Below are 17,364 nucleotides of genomic sequence, written 5' to 3'. Positions count from 1 at the left end.
GCGAGCCGTCCCCTCTGTGTGTGTGTGTATGTGTGTGTGTATGCATGCATGCACACACACATATGTGTGTGCATATGTGTGTGTGTGTGTGTGTGTAGGGAGTGGGGAGAGGTGCCATTTGCAGGCTGCGTCAGCAGCGTCGGCATGGGCAAGGTGACATATGCCTTTGTGTCAGGGTGCACAGATCACATCTCTGCATGCCCCCGGAGGCACCTGTGCCTGGCCGTGCCCATGTGCATGTGTCAGGGTGGATGTGCCTGCATCTGGAGAGCTGTGCAGATGTGCCCAGCTGCATTTCTGCCGCGGGCTGGCATGTCTGGAGGGGGACACCCCTTCCGCCCTCCACATTTCCTTCTCCTACAATTTGCCGGCTCAATTCCTTCTTTCGTGGAGGACTCTGCTCTGCTCTGTTGATGGGGCCGGGCCCAAAGCAGGTCCCACGGGGAACAGTCACTGGCTGTCCTAGTGACAGGGATGTGGAGGGACATGAGACAGGCTCCGATCTTGCCCCTCCACTGCCCTCCCTAAGCACTGCTTTCTCTCAGGGGATTATCCGCAGGTCCTGGGATTATCCTGCGTGTGGTTCAGCTCCCCTGGGACCAGCAGTCTTCCCCAGCAGCCACTTGTGAGCCCCTTTGGGGAGTGTTACCCCAGCCCCCTCCCATGCCATGCCCTTGCTGAGTGCAGCAGCCCTGTAGTGCCATGTCAAGACGCGTCCATCTGACGTCAGGCTCGGTGGAGTGAAGGCAGTGTCCAGCACATCACCATCTCAGCAGGTCAATGGCGTTTTCTTATTAGGCCCCATACACACACCCAGACTGGCCTGCCCAGGCCCTTCAGGGATGTCCCTGCATGTTCCTCTGCTGTGTGACAGTCCCACTGGTGGGGCCTGGCTGCGGGGTGCCCCACAGGCTTATTTCTTGTGGAGGGTTTTGGGTACCTCCTTTTCCAGCAGGAAAAAAGAAAACTGTATCCACTGTGGGTTATGGGAACATTTAGAAATCACCCTTCGTACTGAAAAGCTGCTCAGATGAGCCTGAATAGTCTGAAAAGGTGGCTGCCTTTGGCGAGTGGATGGATAGAGACACCCCTGCACTCACGCCAGCTTCTGACCCATCACATCCACCAGATTTTTCTTCTTAAAATGTTGGTATCATGGTATCACAGAGCAACTTGCTCACCTTTCACCTCCTATTTATAAACACACTCTTATGGTTGTCAAGCGTGACCCAGATATGAAGGGGAGACATTTCCAGGAGAGAGGAATCGCCTTCACCTCCCATCCCCTTGCATGCTCCCATGGGACTCCCAGCAGGAACAGGTCCTGCATGGCGCAGCGTGGCAAGGAGGGGCCTGCAGCGATGCCCTCCTCCCTGTGCCCTCACACCCCATGCCCACCACGTCAGACTCACACGCCAGCTGGGCCGTGCCAGGCTGAGGAGACCCACCGGTGCTCCCTGCGCTCCCTCCACCGGCGCTCACTTGCAGCCCGGGGCCTGGTGTCTTCACCGCTCTCTCTGCACCACCAGGGTCATCATGCCGTGGCCGAGGGAGGATGGGGGTGATGGGTGCCAAGCCCCTCTGGGTGTCAGGGTGCGGGCGAAGCACTGCCACCGGCGTCTCCCCCCGGGGTGGCGGTGTGCCGCTTGGCCCCTTGGCCCCAGCTGGCCTTTCCCCACTGCCCAGGGGTGGCCGGCGGGGGGAGGGGGCTGAGGAGGGGAAGGGCTGGGGCCACGGCGACGCTGCTGCTGCTGCTGCCACCGTTGCTGCCACCACCTCGCCTGGGGCTGGCAGCTCCCGGACAGCCGCAAGGCGCTGCCGGTCCCGGGGGGCCGCCCAGCCGCTGCGGCGGAGGGTCACCAAGAGGGAGCTGCGCTTGGTTGGGGCTGTGCTGTTCGCCACAGCCCACAGCGGGGGCCTGGACGTGGCGGGGATGGGGCCTGGCTCCGCGGTGCCGGGCCGGGTGCTCCCACGGCCCCCGGCAAGGGCACCTGGCGGGGCAGGGCCCCAGGACAGAGCCTCGGGGGCAATTTCCCTCTGCGGGGGTGGCAGGCCGAGGGGCTCCAGGCCTCCAGGTGCCGTGGGGCGGGCAGCGAGCCCCGGAATGCGGCTGGGGCCGGAGGAGGAGCCCGGGGTGGGGAGACGCCTGCGGTGAGGGGCCGGGGTGAAGTCCTCATCCATTCCGGGCACCGGCAGCTGTGGCCCGGCCTGGAAAAACAAGCGGGAAGGGTGCGTTCAGCCTCCAGCCCCTGGCCCCATGGCGCCGCCGCCAGCCCCCCGCCAGCCCTTGGCGCTCGTGGCCCAGGGGCAAACCTGGCCCCATCGTGCCCTATCCAGGGGCACCCCAGGCCCCGGTAGGTCTTGCCCACCACCCGTTCGGAGGATGCTCGCACAGCGAAAGGGGGCCGAGCCCTTACCTGGTCCTGAAGGGGGGCACAGCGTGGCGCCCTGCGAGGGGACATGCAGAGCACGAGCGCCCACTGGGAGTGCCCAGGGCGCCGCGTCCGCCCGTGGCCTGCACCCGGCAGTCTCCCAGCCCATCCTGCCCTCCATCCCTCCCTCCGGCCACCGCTTCCTCCCAGCCCCTCGTCCTTGTAGGAGGTTTTCCCAGCTTTGTTTGGAGGCAGTGGGAGAGGGCGATGCTCGGGGGGGGGGGGGGGGGGGGGGGACCCGGCGGGGCCAGCGAGCCTGGCAGAGTGGGCAGGGCGTCAAAGGCAGCTCTCAGGGAGCGCCAGGGAAAAACAAGGACGAGGGCCCCGGGGGCACAGGGGAACGTGAATGACTGGCATTTCCACAGAGCAGCCTTCAGCCGTGAGATGGCGAACCCTTTCGCTAGATATTTCCAGGCGAGCCCTGGCTGGCTGGGGACGCTGGCCCACGCAGCCCCAGCCCGAGCGGGGAGCTCTGCCGGGGCGAGTGAAAGCCGCCTCCGGCTGCAACAATGAGCCGCTTGTGGCGCACCCGAAACGGCTAAGCGCCTCAAATTGCAGCCATTCCTGCCCCCCATGCCAGCGCATTCCTGGCCTGGAGGCTTGCGGGCCCCGGGGGGCCGTCCCACAGCCCCCCAGCAGGGAGGAACTGGCTGTGCCGCGGGGGAGTCCCGCGCCGGCATCCTCCATGCCCCCTGTCTGGCTCCTGCACTGCTGGCAGGCGAAGCTGGTGGGAAAAATGCCGCGTGGACATTTTCAGACCCTCTTACATCACAGCAGAATCACCTGCTCTTGAGAAAATGACTGTGATTAAAAAAAAAAGCAGCACTGAATTTTTGAAATATTTTACCTTTCTCTTTTTTTTTTTTAATTACAGATTCCAGTTCAACAAATTATGCCTCCATTGAGGAAGGCAATGTTCGCTTTTCAGGTGTTTGTCCAGGTTTATGCCTTTTTGTTTTATTCTGATTTTCTTTTTCTTCTCTATTATTATGATTGCTTTTTAATTCCACTAGCATTTGACCATTTTCAGGGTTAAAAGGGCATCTACTGCAGTCAGTGTGTTACTCTGTACCTTCATCAAAATAAAAGAGATTTTGAAGAGCAACACAATAACCAAATAGGTTTTGGTGAGAGGGATGAGCCAAAACATTGCTCATTGGCAAAGAGGACAAAAAGAGAGAGATGGGATGGAAAGTGAAAATAACAACCACTGCAGTATCAATGCTTTTGTTTTGTTTTGTTTTGTTTTCTGAAAAATTGGAAGTGTTTAAAAAGCCAAAAGCTTCCTGTGAAAAGTTTCAGCATCTCCAAAGCTGAGGAGTCTCCCATGTGCATCCCTGCCCTGGTGGAGAGGAGTCACCTCTCCCCTGGGGAGACCATCCTCAGGTCCTTGGGGGCATTAATGCAGCTCTGGCTGTGAAGGAGACGGTGACCAGCTGACTCAGCATCTCTTCATCCTGCGGCAGGCAGAGAAGGGCACCATGCTGGCCTGGGAACAGCCCTGAACTGCCCATCCTCAGAGTGGCATCACGATGGTGACCACACTTGTGGGTGTACTGGGGGAACCAGGGGCACTGGGAACTTCGCCTTTCAAAATTTTCTTTCAAGAAAAAATATAAACAAGGTATATAAAGTCCCATTACTGCTTACATGTATGCGGACCAGCAACAGCAGAGACACCATGAGAGATGGAGAGGAAGGTAAGGGCAGCACAGCACGGTGATGCTCACATGCTGTCCAGTGGCCCTGGCTGAACGCAGGGCCCACGCTGACAATGCAGAGGGGATCCCAGCCTTGCTGCTGGCCGTTTTCGTGGCAGACACCATCGCACAAGAGTGGTGCATTGCATTGGCCTGCTGGCAGCACATGGCAAGCAAGGGGAGAAAAATATCTGTTATTTCAGTTATGCATCTGATCTCTTACACAGCTGATTTACGCAGCAATAGGAGTGGTTGTGTTGGTAGTTTCTGCAGCCATGGGGACCCGTAAGCGTTTTGGCTGCATCATCCTGCTGGTTAAAACAGCCTGCCTGAGGTGGACGGGGGTAACCACCACCCTGTAAATCACACGGTGGCTCCATTGAGAAGTTCCCTTGCAGGGCTGGCATATTCTCCCTGGCACTGCCCGCTCCTCCAGGCCCCAGCTTGGCCATTGGAGGGTAACCAGGTATTTGGACTCACTTGGCCCCTTTTGCAGGAGGCCATGTCCCTGTCAGCCCTCTGGCCATGACAAATCTTTCAGGGGGCTAAAGGCTGGACTGAGAGTCTGATGGGAAGTGTTGTGGGTATAGAAGGGCTCAGGGCTGTAAAATTTCCATATTTCTTTCAAGAAAAAGAGAAAGGAAAGGTGAAAAAGACCAATCTGATGCTGTTCAGTGTTTCCAGCACTAAGTATTTTCTCTAATGCTTCATCCAGTTTAATTCAGTGTCTGAGACTATTTCACTCTCCCTTGAGAGAGTCTTTATAGCTGCACAGATACCACAGTGAAGAAACAGTCTCAGTTTTCAGTCAGTGTTTTCCTTTTGCTTAATTATTCCCAGATAACCCCTCAGTATACCCAGCAGAGAAACCACTCAGATAAAGAACTAACCTACTTCAAAGGGAATCTAATTACAAACTAGTCCTTGCTGGCTGTCTTAAGACAGAGGGAGGCAGCTCCCAGGGGAAACAAAATGAAAACAGAGCACTGGAAAATGTGGTTTGTTACACACTTTTATTGCATAGTAGAGGGCTTTGACACTATTGACAATAAAGTACTTAGTAGCCGTGAAAAATATCTGACTTGATACCATCAGGGCTAAAGAGAGTGAAACAAAAGCCAGAGAAGCTAAATAAATAGTTTGCAAAATATCCAGAAGACCCTGAAACTTGGGCCTGTTCCTTCTTTAGCTCTTGGGATGAGGATGGAGTATTAGGCAGATGAACAAAGAGGTATTGGGGATGTCAAAGGCAACAGATACTCACTAGACCATGCCTCAGTCCTCCCCCCTGCCCTGGCAGAGTTGTTTCCTATGGCACCATCTCCAGCGGTTCACCCCGCCAAGTGCTTGGTGCCAAAATCACTGGTGCTCTCCTTGTTTCCCTTTTGAGATATTCAAAACCCAGGATTCACCACAGAAAACTGAACAAAAAGGCAAGGGCAAGTGGGACAGGGCTGAACTTGCCTTCCTTTTTTTGTTCAGGTTTCTATACTGAATTCTGGGTGCAGAGGAGATGAAAACAGGCAAGACTGCACACAGCAGGTGATGCAGAGCAGGAATGAGGTGCCAAGGGGCCAGTGAGAGCTGGCAGACCCACGGGAAGCCCTGTGGCAGCTCTGGCTGCCAGCTCACTGAGAGTGGGATCGTCTGGGCACCCAAGCTTGCACACAGGGCACTCCCATGCACGGCGCAGACATGTGACAGCAGGCATGGTGCACCTTTCATTTTTACTAGTTTGGTGGGTTTTTGACTTCTCTTTTGACTCAGCAGGTGAAAGTGGGTTTGGAGGAGGTGAAATGGCAGAGCAGCTTGTGCTGGCGGAGATTGTGATGACCAGCTCCAAACCCCAGGCAGGTCCTGACTGCAATATATCCTTTGACCCTGACCTTTTTTATCCTGCCCATCCATGCCTGTCTGGGCTCAGAGAAGCCACGCTGCTGGGGCAGAGGAGGGTTCATTTGTTGGGTTGAGAAAGTCCTTTCTGAAGGTCTAGTCTAACCATTTTGTAAGCGAGTAGCTGAACCAGCAACTAGACCTTTTTTTCAGGTGAGAATGCCTGGGAGGTGCCCAGCCATGGGAACCAGCTCCTAACAAGAGATCAAACTGGCAACACCAGAAAGACCCACATGTGTGAGAGGAATTTCCTTACTATAAGCCTGTTCAACAGGCAACCTTGTTGCACAGGGACAGTTTAGCCTGTCCCCAACCTTGCTGAGCCCCTGATCTCTGGTACAAAGGTTTTTATTGCTACCCCGTTATTCCAGCTGGAGTCCGTTTGCATTGCAGTCCTAGCTGCCAGCAATGATGGGAAGCAGGTTTCCAAGCTGACACTTGGAGACTATGGCTATATTGTGCAGGAGGGTAGGAGATAGGATTGATGCAGCTGGGGACGGTATGTGATACCATGCAGTGCAGCCCTGTGGTATTTCCCTTTCACAGGCCTGATGCACCAAGGCACAAAAATGCCTGGGATGTACCTGTTTCAGGTTGCTCCTGTGCTCGCTAGGGTGAGTGTAACTTTCAGCACAGGAGGCATCCCACTCATTTCATTTCCCTGCTGGATGAGACTCCCCACTTCAGGGCACTTGCCTCAAGGTCTCTGCTTTTGGCTGAATGGAGGGACTCTTGAATTTGTCCTCTGGCTGAAACAGAGCTAGAAAGCTCCCACCAGTTTTGCTGTGAAAGATAATGGTGATACTGTTGCAATCTGGGTGGATGAAAAGCCCCGGAAAGACCTAGGCTATTTGCAAGATTCCCTGACCCATTCCCTCCTGAGCCAAAACCCTTAGAGCTAAAAATTAACTTTATCCTCAGAAAATTACCGACAACACATCACTCAGTTAAATCAGCCCAGTGCATTCTCCTCTTCCCCTCAGGAATGGAGGAGAAAACCTCTGCTGACAGTTTCAAAGGAGAGTTATTGCACGCTGCCAAACTCTCATCTTGGAGGCTGAGCAACATGACCCCATCTGGGAGCTGTGATGGAAGGAAGAAGCCTATTTCCACAGCTGGACTGAGAGACTCCTGCTACCCAAAGGAGCCTTTGGAGTCTACGGCACAGAGCTGGTGCCCTGGGAGCAGCCTGGGGACATGGATTGTCATGATACCAGCATGTGCAGGCAGCAGTATGGGATGCTTGGACACATGCATACCGGGGTCGTGGTGGTCGGCTGACATCCTCCAGGATGCGTGCGAGTGGAGCACATAGGACCCTACTGGCAGCTGACAGCTATCACCTATGCAACTTGCGTAAACAAAGAGTGTTTTCTGGGTGAAAGGAGAAGTGATTGCTGTGACCAGGGTGCTGTGGATGGCACAGGAGAGCAGCACCATGTACGTTCACAGTGGCTGGGCCAGCAACGGCTCATTACAGTGTCCTACAGAGGTGAAGGCAGGAGCACAATATACAACAGTGACACATCAGCATGATATGCATCAAGGAGAGCTGGGCTTGGCTCTTGGCAAAACCTCCTGTCACAGGTTCAAAGCTCCCCCAGGGCTTAATTTACACCCTGGGCATTGCACACCACTGGCAGGGAGGGAAAAGGTGCAAATGTCCCAGGTACCGACAGCTTCACATCTTCTTACAGTGCTTTAGTAGGAGATCAGCCCCAGGGGAGTGCAGAAAGTGCAAATACTGTATATAAACATGGGATTTTGTGCGAGACCCACATTATACAGCTTCAGTCCAGAAAACACAGGCAGTGCAACTGGTCCATTTCACTGAATAACTCAGTGTCCCTTCTCAGAGACATGCAGAGAAAGGGGGTTGAGGGATGTTTCACAGCTTTCAGTGAGGATGACAGTGAAGGGAGAGTGGCACCCGGTGCTCCAGGAATTCACACAATATGACTCTGGGGTGCAGGGGTCCAAACAAGTGCAAATCAATTCACAGAAAAGTATCCTGTCTCCTTTAGTTGCAGAGAGGAGCAGAAGATCAGATGCTTCATGGTAGACCAGGAGAGGCTTACAAGATAAATCTGGCAGCACCCCTTCACGGAGCAGCGCAGAATATTCTCCACTTGGCACAGGGCTTGGACAAACCTCTTTACTGAAGATCTCAGTGTGAATGTTGTGCTTATGAAAATGCCAGACTGAGAGCTCCAAACTCTGAAGCTCTCCATCTCCAAAACAGACACAAAAAAACAGTGCACCTTCAGCAGGGAGAAAGGCTTCAGTCTCCAGGGCTCAGGCAGTCCTTGGCCCCTCTGCACAGAGATTCAGAAAACTTACCAATGCATTGCCAAGGGTGATTGCTGTGAAGAGCTCAGCTGAAGCAATGAACTGGGCTGAAAGCCACCAAATTCATTTCACCAAAACTACCTCTCTGACTTAAGCAGACTGGTTTAAATTTAACCCAGCAACTAGGAGTAAAAGGCTCTGTATCCTCTTGGAAGCCCGGTACCCCTGCAGAGACCTTTCTTTGTGAAGGTCATGTCAAGACACAAGGCAGCTCAAACTCAACAGTAAATAACAAGACACCTTTTCGTTTTAGTGATTCATCAGTCCCAGCCATGGGAGGCGCAGAAGTCCTTTGCTGAGTAAAGGGTTATGGGCAGGTGGAAAGCCCTGACTCTGCAGTGCCACATAAACATTGCCTAAGGAGTGAAGGGAAAGAAAAGTGAACGGTAAGAGACCCATATCAGCAAAGAATGAGTAACGATCTGCCCCACTTGCACATGGGAGACCTGTCATCCTGACCAAGGCCTGTGGACGTCCACCCACCCAGGAGAGGCTCTTCTGGTCTCAGCGCGCAGAGCACACCCCTTGTGGGCAGCATATTAGACCTCAGGCACCCCAAAAGCAAGGTTGTCCCGAATCATCAACGTCTTCCGCAGGTCCCGTTCCATGATCGGCCTCTGCGTTCGCCACTTATGGGCTTCCTGGAGTCCTGGCTCGAAGTAGTAAATGCATGCTCCAAATCCCACCAGGATGAGAATGGAGATCATCAGATACACAGGTACGAACCAATCCAGGAAGTGGGGCATGGCTGCCAGAGAAAAGGGGAGAAAGCTCGTGTAGCGGGAGCACCCAAAGAAATAGCTCCACCAGGCTTCACCATGCCAAATCCATCCCCTAAGCAGTGCCCAGCCTCACTGCACCCCGACTCACAGTCCTGCTGCATCCCAGCTGGTGCTCAGTCACTGCCTAATGCACCTCGGCCTTCTGGAGAGGGCAATTCCCTTTTGGCTCCTCGCTGTGGGACCTCCTCAGTGAGCAGCAGTCCTGCTCCTCCACAGCAGAGGAGTGTGAACCCACTAGAGTCACTGGCTAGCAGTGCGAACACCCACTCCCCCAGCCCTGCTGCCGGCAGTGAAAGGTGAGGAGCAGATGCCTGCCTAAGCCAAGCTCCTGCAGCTAGTAAATACAGCTGCTTTGCATCTCCCGCTTTGGGGAAACTCAGCTGCTGCTGCCGCTGTCACTTTCTCTAGCATTTCACGATCCCTTTGAATCCACGGTCTGAGACAGTCTAGCTCAGTGCTGAGCTCTATCTTGCTGTATCCTTATTTAGGGTCAGTTTTTACCCTGGTTTGGGAATCTTGCAGCTAGTTCTTGGTTCACCACTGATTTTTGCCTTGCCTGTCCTGGTCTCTCACCATTTTCCCAAGGACTCCCAAGTCTCCCCATGCTTTTTTGCAGCGGTATTCAGTAGGTGACAGTTGGTTTTATTAGCAGAACTTATCACCGCCCACAATGTTTATGACTTCTGCTTTTTGATCCTTTTGACCCAGGTCTCTGGTTTGCGATTGTTTGCCAGCTGCAGTGTGTTTGAACTGAGCTCAGGTTTAAACCCCATATCACCCGCTAGGTGCAGAAGTGACTTACCTGGAGTGGCTGGTCTGCCTTGCCAAAAATCCCTCGTGACCCACGTTCCTATTTCAGAACAGCACTGCCCTGGGAAACACAAAACAACACATTCACTATTGACCCAGCCCACCGTACTATCACCACAGCCGCTAAAAACAAATGAGAAGGAAGGATCAGATATCTCCCTGCCCAGCCATCAGGGCTGAAGCTTCCCAGAGGGGGTGGACAGGGACCGAAGCCAACAGCCTGCTGGCACCCTGCCCTGCTCCCTGCCCCATCTTCACCCCATGCTGATTTGGGCTCAGGCATACACCCGGACTCCATGCTGTTAGTAATGGCCCTGCATTCATGCCCATCCTCATCCCCTTCTCTGGAAAGGAGGGAGCATTGCTATCCCTTTTGAAGCAAACTGACGCCTAGTAAAGAGGCACCAAGGCCCTAGTGAATATCTGTGCTGCAACCCACAGCAGTGCCCAAGTTTTCTGACTCCCAGTTGCCTGCTCTTGCTGAAACACCCACCAGCAGGTGGATCAGGCAAGGATGGAAAAGGGGCTCCAAAAGCACCCCCCAAGCAGGTGCAGCCCATGCCCTCCCTGAGGACTATGGGACTGCCCTTGCCCAAGCCCCTTCTGGATCTGGCACGGTGAGTGTGAGGCTTGTCGCAGGCTTGGGTGAACAAAACCAGGAACCCTCAGGCCTGGAAAAGCTGGATGGGCAGTGAAGGAATCAGCGCAGAGGCACAAAATGCAATACTTTTCAAAAATGCAGTACATTTTTGAAAACACTTGCCCTGGGGTGCTGGTGGTGAAATGCCCCTTGACTTCAGTGCAGGCAGAGCTGAGCCCTCGTTGAAATCCTGCCTTTCAAGACACCTTAAAGCTGTCACATGTTACGGTCCTCCGAGTCACCACGCTGCTAGTAACCACTTGTTCCTGCCCTCCTGTGCATGGGCCTGTTAAGGCAGGACTGGGGAGAGCTCTGCACTGGCTTCACAGCTGCTGCTGCTCATCCCCAGCCCAGGCTAATCCCTGGGACTCCTTCCCTATTCCTGCTGCTGTGGTTTCTCACAGTGATCACATCACACATGCTCTGGAAGCAAACGCCTCCTGACATAAGCAGTGACTGGTGATACCGGGATGTGGCATCTTCCCCTTCCATTTATTTTGTCCTGTGGCCCCAGTTTAGGAAGATAAATTCCTGCAGGCATCCCTGCTGGCAGAGTGCAGGAATGAACACAACATTACCTGGCAAGCTATTTCTCACTCTGATTTCTGTGACGCAGTAAGTACTAGTTAGTTTGGTACCACATTAACTGATTTTGCACAGAGCTTGCTGGGCTTTTTTATTTTTTTTATACCAGAGCTCTTTGAATTGATTCAAATCTGCCCAGAAGCATTTATCTGCTGAATGCATCCTGCAGTGAGAGTCCCTGTCCTCGCCTGCTAGCACAAAGACTGTCAGCAGGAAGCACAAGAATGAACAGGACATTCATTTCTACCCTATAAATAACATTTTCTGTCACAGTGTTAGATCTGAAACTAGCAGGAATTCTTGCTAAGATAAGCAAGAAACTGCCAGAAGTAGAGAAAAAAATATATTTCCCCCCACTTAGTGGCACAGATGTTGGATATTTATCTGTTATCTTTGCATGATGGGGGAGACACTAGTGCATTTTGGTTCCTCATACCATGTTCTTTTCTGCTTTTAGCAGTCATCATTTTGCCTACCTCCAACACTGCTGTTACTATCACCAAGTCCTGGAGGATTTTTGCTGTCTTTCTCTCACTGATTGGCGCCTCCCTTTTGCCAGGACCCCACTTGTCCTGACCATGCACAACGAGGCAGATGCCCACTCCAGGTTGCTCAGCATCAGCCACCATTCAGCCGGGTGCGAAGAGACAGTCTCAGCAGTGCTCCTTCCTCTTCATTCCCATCCCTTTGTTTTTCCAGTAAATAACTTGGGAGGAAAAAAACCCAGCCCAAGCTCTAGGACATCACAGATGCATTGTGGGGAGCAGGGAGCTGGACAGGGGATTTCCCTCATCATCAGGGGCTGCAAAGGTGGGTAGGGCATCAGGCCTGATCCCTCCCCTGACAGCAGCCAGGTCTGAGGCCCAGCTACAGCCAGAGACCCCTGAATCCTGCCCCCTCTATTCTCTCTGCAAAAGTAGCTCCTGTTTCTTCAATGCTGCTGCTGCTTAACAAAGCCCACCACACACCCCTGCATCCTCGCTCACCAGCAGCGATGCAGCCCGGCTGGAAGTGGCCAAGCCTCCTACAAACCCTTTACCCGGAGGTGCCCGAGCAGATGATATAAATCCTTGCCCAGTTTAATGCAGGAAATCACAGGGTTTGGGAGCCTCGGAAGGTAACTCCAACTCAGAGCCCCTGGGCAACGGGTTGCAAGCCAACAATCTAATTTCCTTCCCCCATCATTCACTTTCAAAATCCCAAAGTGCAGCTGCCGTACAAAAAGCACCACAATAAAAAGCAGCCCAACACAGTGCCTGATCTATCCTTCCTTGGTGACTAGCAGAGCTAGTATTTTCCAGCTCCCTGTCAGCAAGCTAGTCCTCAGCCTGCTTTCTCTGCCACCCTCACCTCGCCCGGTGTCCCCCATTGTCCACCCGTCCTGGCACCCCAATGAAGGATCCTCGCTGTGGCCAAGCCAAGCGGTGGGGTTGGTGTGTCTGAGCACCCCCCTCTCCCCCCCCCCCCGGCCTTGCAGAGCCAGCACTGCAAAACGCTTGCTCTTGTCAGGTAGGTGAGCAGATTTTGACTGCAAATGCTGAAAAGAGGGAGCTGAATTTGGGAAGGTGTCAGCTTTCCGGAGTAGCTCTGCAGATAAGCAAAGTGCCTTAACCCTTGCTGGCCTGGCTGTTCTCAGTGCCCCTTTTTGCAGTGGGGCATCCGTGCCCCCACAAAGATTAAAAAAAAAAGTCCCCAGTATTCCAGCTGAGACAGCACCTCATAGCGGTAAGGTGACTGATCCTTTTTAAACACATGCTCCACGTGTCCCTCCAGCCACTCCCCTTCAAATGCCACCTCAGGATCTTTTTGCTGATTGCTGCTGCCCCCTGAGGTGTTAGGGGTGCAGGGACACCCCTGGGTGTGCACTGCAAGTGACTGGGCAGAATCAGCTCTGGGGGAGGCCAGGAGCAGGGAAAAGGAGTTTGCAAGCAACACAGACATGCAGTGGGCACCCAGGCACCAAGGCAGAGGTCATGCCCATGCAATGCCAGGACACAGGTGACTTTGGCCACAAAAACCTACCGGGTGCACAGTCAGGAGCACAAATAAGGTTCGGCTCGATTTTTCCAGTACTAGACCCTAACCCACACACAAACAACAGGCTTATCCCAACCATGGAAGATCACACCAGGAGTGGGCACGCCAGGGAGCGTGCAGCTTGGGGCAAGGCACTACTGATGGCTGAGAGAGGCCCCGGACACAACCCCATTCATGCACCCCGCCGAGCACCCACTGCCTGCCCTGCAATGTGCCACCTACCTCCTTCTGCGGGAGCGGGGCAGTGGGATGAGGCTGCTCTCATTGGAATCTGCCGGGGCCCAGCCGAGATGAGTCAGGCTTGTTTCCCAGAGAGCAGTTTTCCCTCTGGTGCCGGTGCCAGGGAGAAGGGAGCTGGCTCTGGAAGAGGCAGGGCAACTGCGAAAAGCGACAGGAGCAGGGCGGGAGGGAGGGCTGGAGGCGGCGCGGCTGGTGGGAGTGCATGAGGATGGCGCACGGCAGGGCACACTGCTTCATCCCCCCATCGTCTCCCTGCCGGCCTCGGCGCCCCTCCGGCCTCCCCAGGGCACCCCGTCACCCCCGAAGGAGGGACCGTCTCTGACCAATTGCATCCCCGTGCAGGGGGGCATTTTTGCAGCAGTTGTTATGGCAACTGGCCTCCCGCGCTCACCCGCACACGGTACCCAGGGAGAGCTGCCGGGAGCCCAGCTGAGTGATGCTCTCCTTCCTCCTGCGCTGCCGGCACTGTGGTGGGGGGGGGTGGGGGGCTCAGCCCTGGCTGAGCTGCCAAGCTGGAAAGGATTTTAGAATAGCAGAAACGACTTTTTTCTTCCAAAGAGGAAAAGCAGGAGTGATTTAAGAGGGAAAGGAGCTGAGCATGGAAAGAGGAGGTGATGGGCACTGCTCCCCAGTGGGAGGCTGGGAGCACTTCAGAGCCCATCAAGAAGGCAAGGATACAGTGTGGGGATGGAGAAGGAGGATGCACAAATGTGTCAGCTTGGGCTGATGGAGCTTTACGGGATTTTAAGGCTCCAGTGATTTCCAGGTGCACCCGCCCCAAGGCAAACCTGGCCTGCAGGGTGCTGCTGGAGACTGGAGGGTCACCGCAGGAATGGAGACAGAGGCATGGAAAGGGAATGATGGAAGGGGCAGGTTAGCAGTCCTTTTAGGTTTTCAAAAAATAGGCAAAAAGAAAATAGTCAACATTTTGACCAGAAGATCTCAAAGCAGAGAACAGGAAAAATGTTATTTTTTGAAGTAATACTTTTGCTTTCAGTGAAATACTTTGTTTACAGAATCAAAGCCTGGCTTCACAATTGCCACTGAAGACAGAAATAGTTTCATTGAAACATTTTCTGCTTCAGCTTTTCAGTAGCACAGAAATGGGAACAACCCAACTGTGGTTTTGTGGGTTTTTTTGTACACAGGGAAAATTTTCACCATGACTCAAAAGTCATTTAACACAGAAATGTTTTAACAAAATCAATCAACCAACCAGCTCCAGCCCAGAGAGCTTGCTGCTCTCCTGCCAGCAGCCCAGCCCTCCCTGCTTATTCATTGACACCTATAGCCCTGCAAGGCACACTGCAGGGGGTGCTTGGAAAGGGTTGCAGGGCCAATAAAATCTGCAAAACTGTCCTAGCCTGGACCCAAATTTGCACCAGCTACACACTTATGTCTTGGGAGCCAAGAAGAGCAAGGTTTGGTTTTCTAGAAAATTGCATTTCAGCCACAAAAGGGTTAACTCACTCCCTAAGCAAACCTGTGGACTTCAACAGAGTCAATGTGCTCCTGTTGGCTACAGCTGCTGAAAAAAGTGAAAGGTAATACCCCAAAGCAGTTTGTTGTCTAGCCTGTGCCAGTGTTTAATTTACTGGCATAGAGACAGGGCTGTGCTAAGAGCTATGTGAGCTGACTGGGGTGCTACATGATTTCTTTCTCATACTCCTTTTGTCTTCCTCAGCCCCCTTCTGCTTCATGCAATTTAGTAATATCTTAAAAACATTAAGAATATGCTTGTGATAGCCCAGTACCCACAATATCTGCACGGTGGATCAGAACCTCTAGGATTAGTTAACTGCTTCTTGGTTTGCTCCAGAAAAAGTAGGCAGTCTGAAGTGTATCTCCAGAGAGAAGAGCCTGCAATTGTGCTTAATTTTAATTTCATGGAAGTCAGCCTTGGTACCCACCTTGACCATCAGCATGGTTATTGCTTTGCTAATCCTGTTCCAGAGGGTGGAAAACACGAGCCTCATAGTTTTGGCCATACTAGGAGAGAAACATATGATTTGGACAAACCAAAAGCCAAGCAGATAAAAAAATATATATGTCGAAAGGATATCAAGTTTCAGGAACAAATCTTAAGGCAGACAATGATGGAGTACATTTGAGAAAGGGGAAAGAAACTCACTTTCCAGGTATCTAACAAATGTGACAAAAATGACAGGTGCAAACATCATTTTGGGGCCATCCCAGAGAGCTGCGGAGGGCTGCAGCTCTGCGCCGTGCTGTGACAGCAGGGTCCGAGAGATGGCTGCTGGTGAGTATCACACACTGCTGCCCGGCAGGGAGAGGCAGACCATGGTTTGGCTGTGATGAGACTGGACAGCCCATCTGGTCCTCCAGAAGACTGGTAGGTGCTGGAGCTGCAGGCTGCCCGGGTCCACCTGGGACATCACACCAAAATGCGTAAGATCCCGCAGCCAACTGTCCCCTGCTCTCTTCGTAGGTCACTGCTACCGCAGGGGAGACACCAGAACAAGGATGAGCCCAACACGCTATAATTTCTCCATTGGTTTAAGCAGATTTGAGTTTGGGCTTAATGCTTGCATGCTGCTCCTGCAGTCAAAACCCCAGAACCAGCAATATTTTTTGTCTCACTGGGTTAGTTTTTCCCTAGCTTGCTTCCCTGACACATAAGCATTAGTGCTGTCACCCTGGAGCTGGCAGGAGGGCATGGTGGTGCACTGGTGGTGGTTGCGGCCTGCAACACCGCAGCAGCTGTTTGCTGCATGCGTCAGGGCTCTCAGGTGCTGTCAAGTCATTTTGTTTCCAACAGGAGCTGCAGTGGTGACACAGCACCAGACATCGACGTGTTATGTACAGTTCAACAGCACAGAAATGCTTCAGCTGAAGTTCAGCTTTCACTAAGAATAAGGCTGCCACATGCCATTCAGCATTTTCCAGACATAAGTATGTGCCAAATTTTGTTCCACTTGGTGCCTAAACAAATAGCCCAGCAGTGCTGGGGGGGCTTCCAGCCCACCACAGACACGTTCTAAGGAAGCCCCTGCACTGCTGTGCACATGCAGACCACCAGGAGGAGATTCACCCCAGGAGACCTGCTCAAGGCCAAAGCCTTGGTCTTCCTCCATATATGCCTGCAGCCACAAATTTACCTGCACTGTGAAGGTGAACTCAGGGTGCCCGGAGACAGGGCAGCTGTTCAGAGCTCTTGTATGTGCCCAGCACAAGGTGGTGTGACAGGACCACCCAGTCAGAAGAGAAACCCTTAAAACCTTATCAGCTCTGGATGAAGAAGGAGGAGATAGCTGGGAAACTTCAGGCACATTTCTTGCATTTAAAGTGCCAATAAATGACAGGATGAATGCCACAAAAAAATATACTGGGTCAGCAGTTCTTCTAAATTCAGGTTAATCCCAAGCCTGATTGAGTCCGCTTTTCCATTTTTTCCCCACATACAAATCCTGTGTTTCAAATATTGAACCAGAATGAGGTGATGGTAAACTGTGCACTAGATGGTGGTGTCTTGGGCAGCAGCAGCACCTTTTTTACCATAACACCTTCTACTTCTTTGACAGCAACTCCCTTTCCCAGTTCAGTGACATTAACACCAGTAGGAGCTGGGGGAAAGCGATACAGAGCCAAGGGCCCGCAGTCACACTGCAGATGTATTCACAGGCAAGAGTGGGAATGGAGCTGGAGCAAGGTGAAGTAGGCAAAGCTGTGCCAAGTATGTGGGATTAGTCAGAGACCTCATGTGAATGTAAATAGCTGAAGCATGTAGAGCCAGGCCCCAGGTACAGACAGAGCAGCCAGGATCGGTCAAGGACAGAGGGAGTGCATCAGGGGACGGGCACCATGTGCCCTTGCTCTCCTTCTACCCAGACCAACTCCACGCACCTGGACACTGCCTTGCCTACTTCCACCTTGCC

At 53.1% G+C, this 17,364-nt stretch overlaps 1 protein-coding gene across 1 annotated transcript; it reads right to left on the bottom strand.

The window, feature by feature from the left end:
* Positions 1-8,622: 8,622 nt before the first annotated feature.
* On the bottom strand, positions 8,623-13,596 carry SMIM45 (small integral membrane protein 45). Its single transcript, XM_067310804.1, has 3 exons — positions 13,451-13,596; positions 9,959-10,027; positions 8,623-9,122 (listed from the first exon to the last, which is right to left on the bottom strand). Exons 1-3 carry the CDS (start codon positions 13,491-13,493, stop codon positions 8,914-8,916), a joined length of 321 nt encoding a protein of 106 aa, XP_067166905.1. The 5' UTR covers positions 13,494-13,596; the 3' UTR covers positions 8,623-8,913.
* Between the last annotated feature and the right edge of the window lie 3,768 nt (positions 13,597-17,364).

This window comes from Apteryx mantelli, chromosome 1 (assembly GCF_036417845.1).
Source record: "Apteryx mantelli isolate bAptMan1 chromosome 1, bAptMan1.hap1, whole genome shotgun sequence".
Lineage (NCBI taxonomy): Eukaryota > Metazoa > Chordata > Aves > Apterygiformes > Apterygidae > Apteryx > Apteryx mantelli.
Note: the sequence above shows the minus strand (reverse complement) of the source record. Positions and strands in the feature narration are given on the sequence as shown.

Bases quoted from the DNA above. Each gene is read 5' to 3' on its own strand.
- SMIM45 (XM_067310804.1), bottom strand. From the start codon at position 13,493: ATGAGAGCAGCCTCATCCCACTGCCCCGCTCCCGCAGAAGGAG. The intron at 10,028-13,450 runs GTAGGTGGCACA...TGTGTTTCCCAG, and splicing joins CCCCGCTCCCGCAGAAGGAG to GGCAGTGCTGTTCTGAAATA. The intron at 9,123-9,958 runs GTAAGTCACTTC...TTTCTCTGGCAG, and splicing joins AGGCAGACCAGCCACTCCAG to CCATGCCCCACTTCCTGGAT.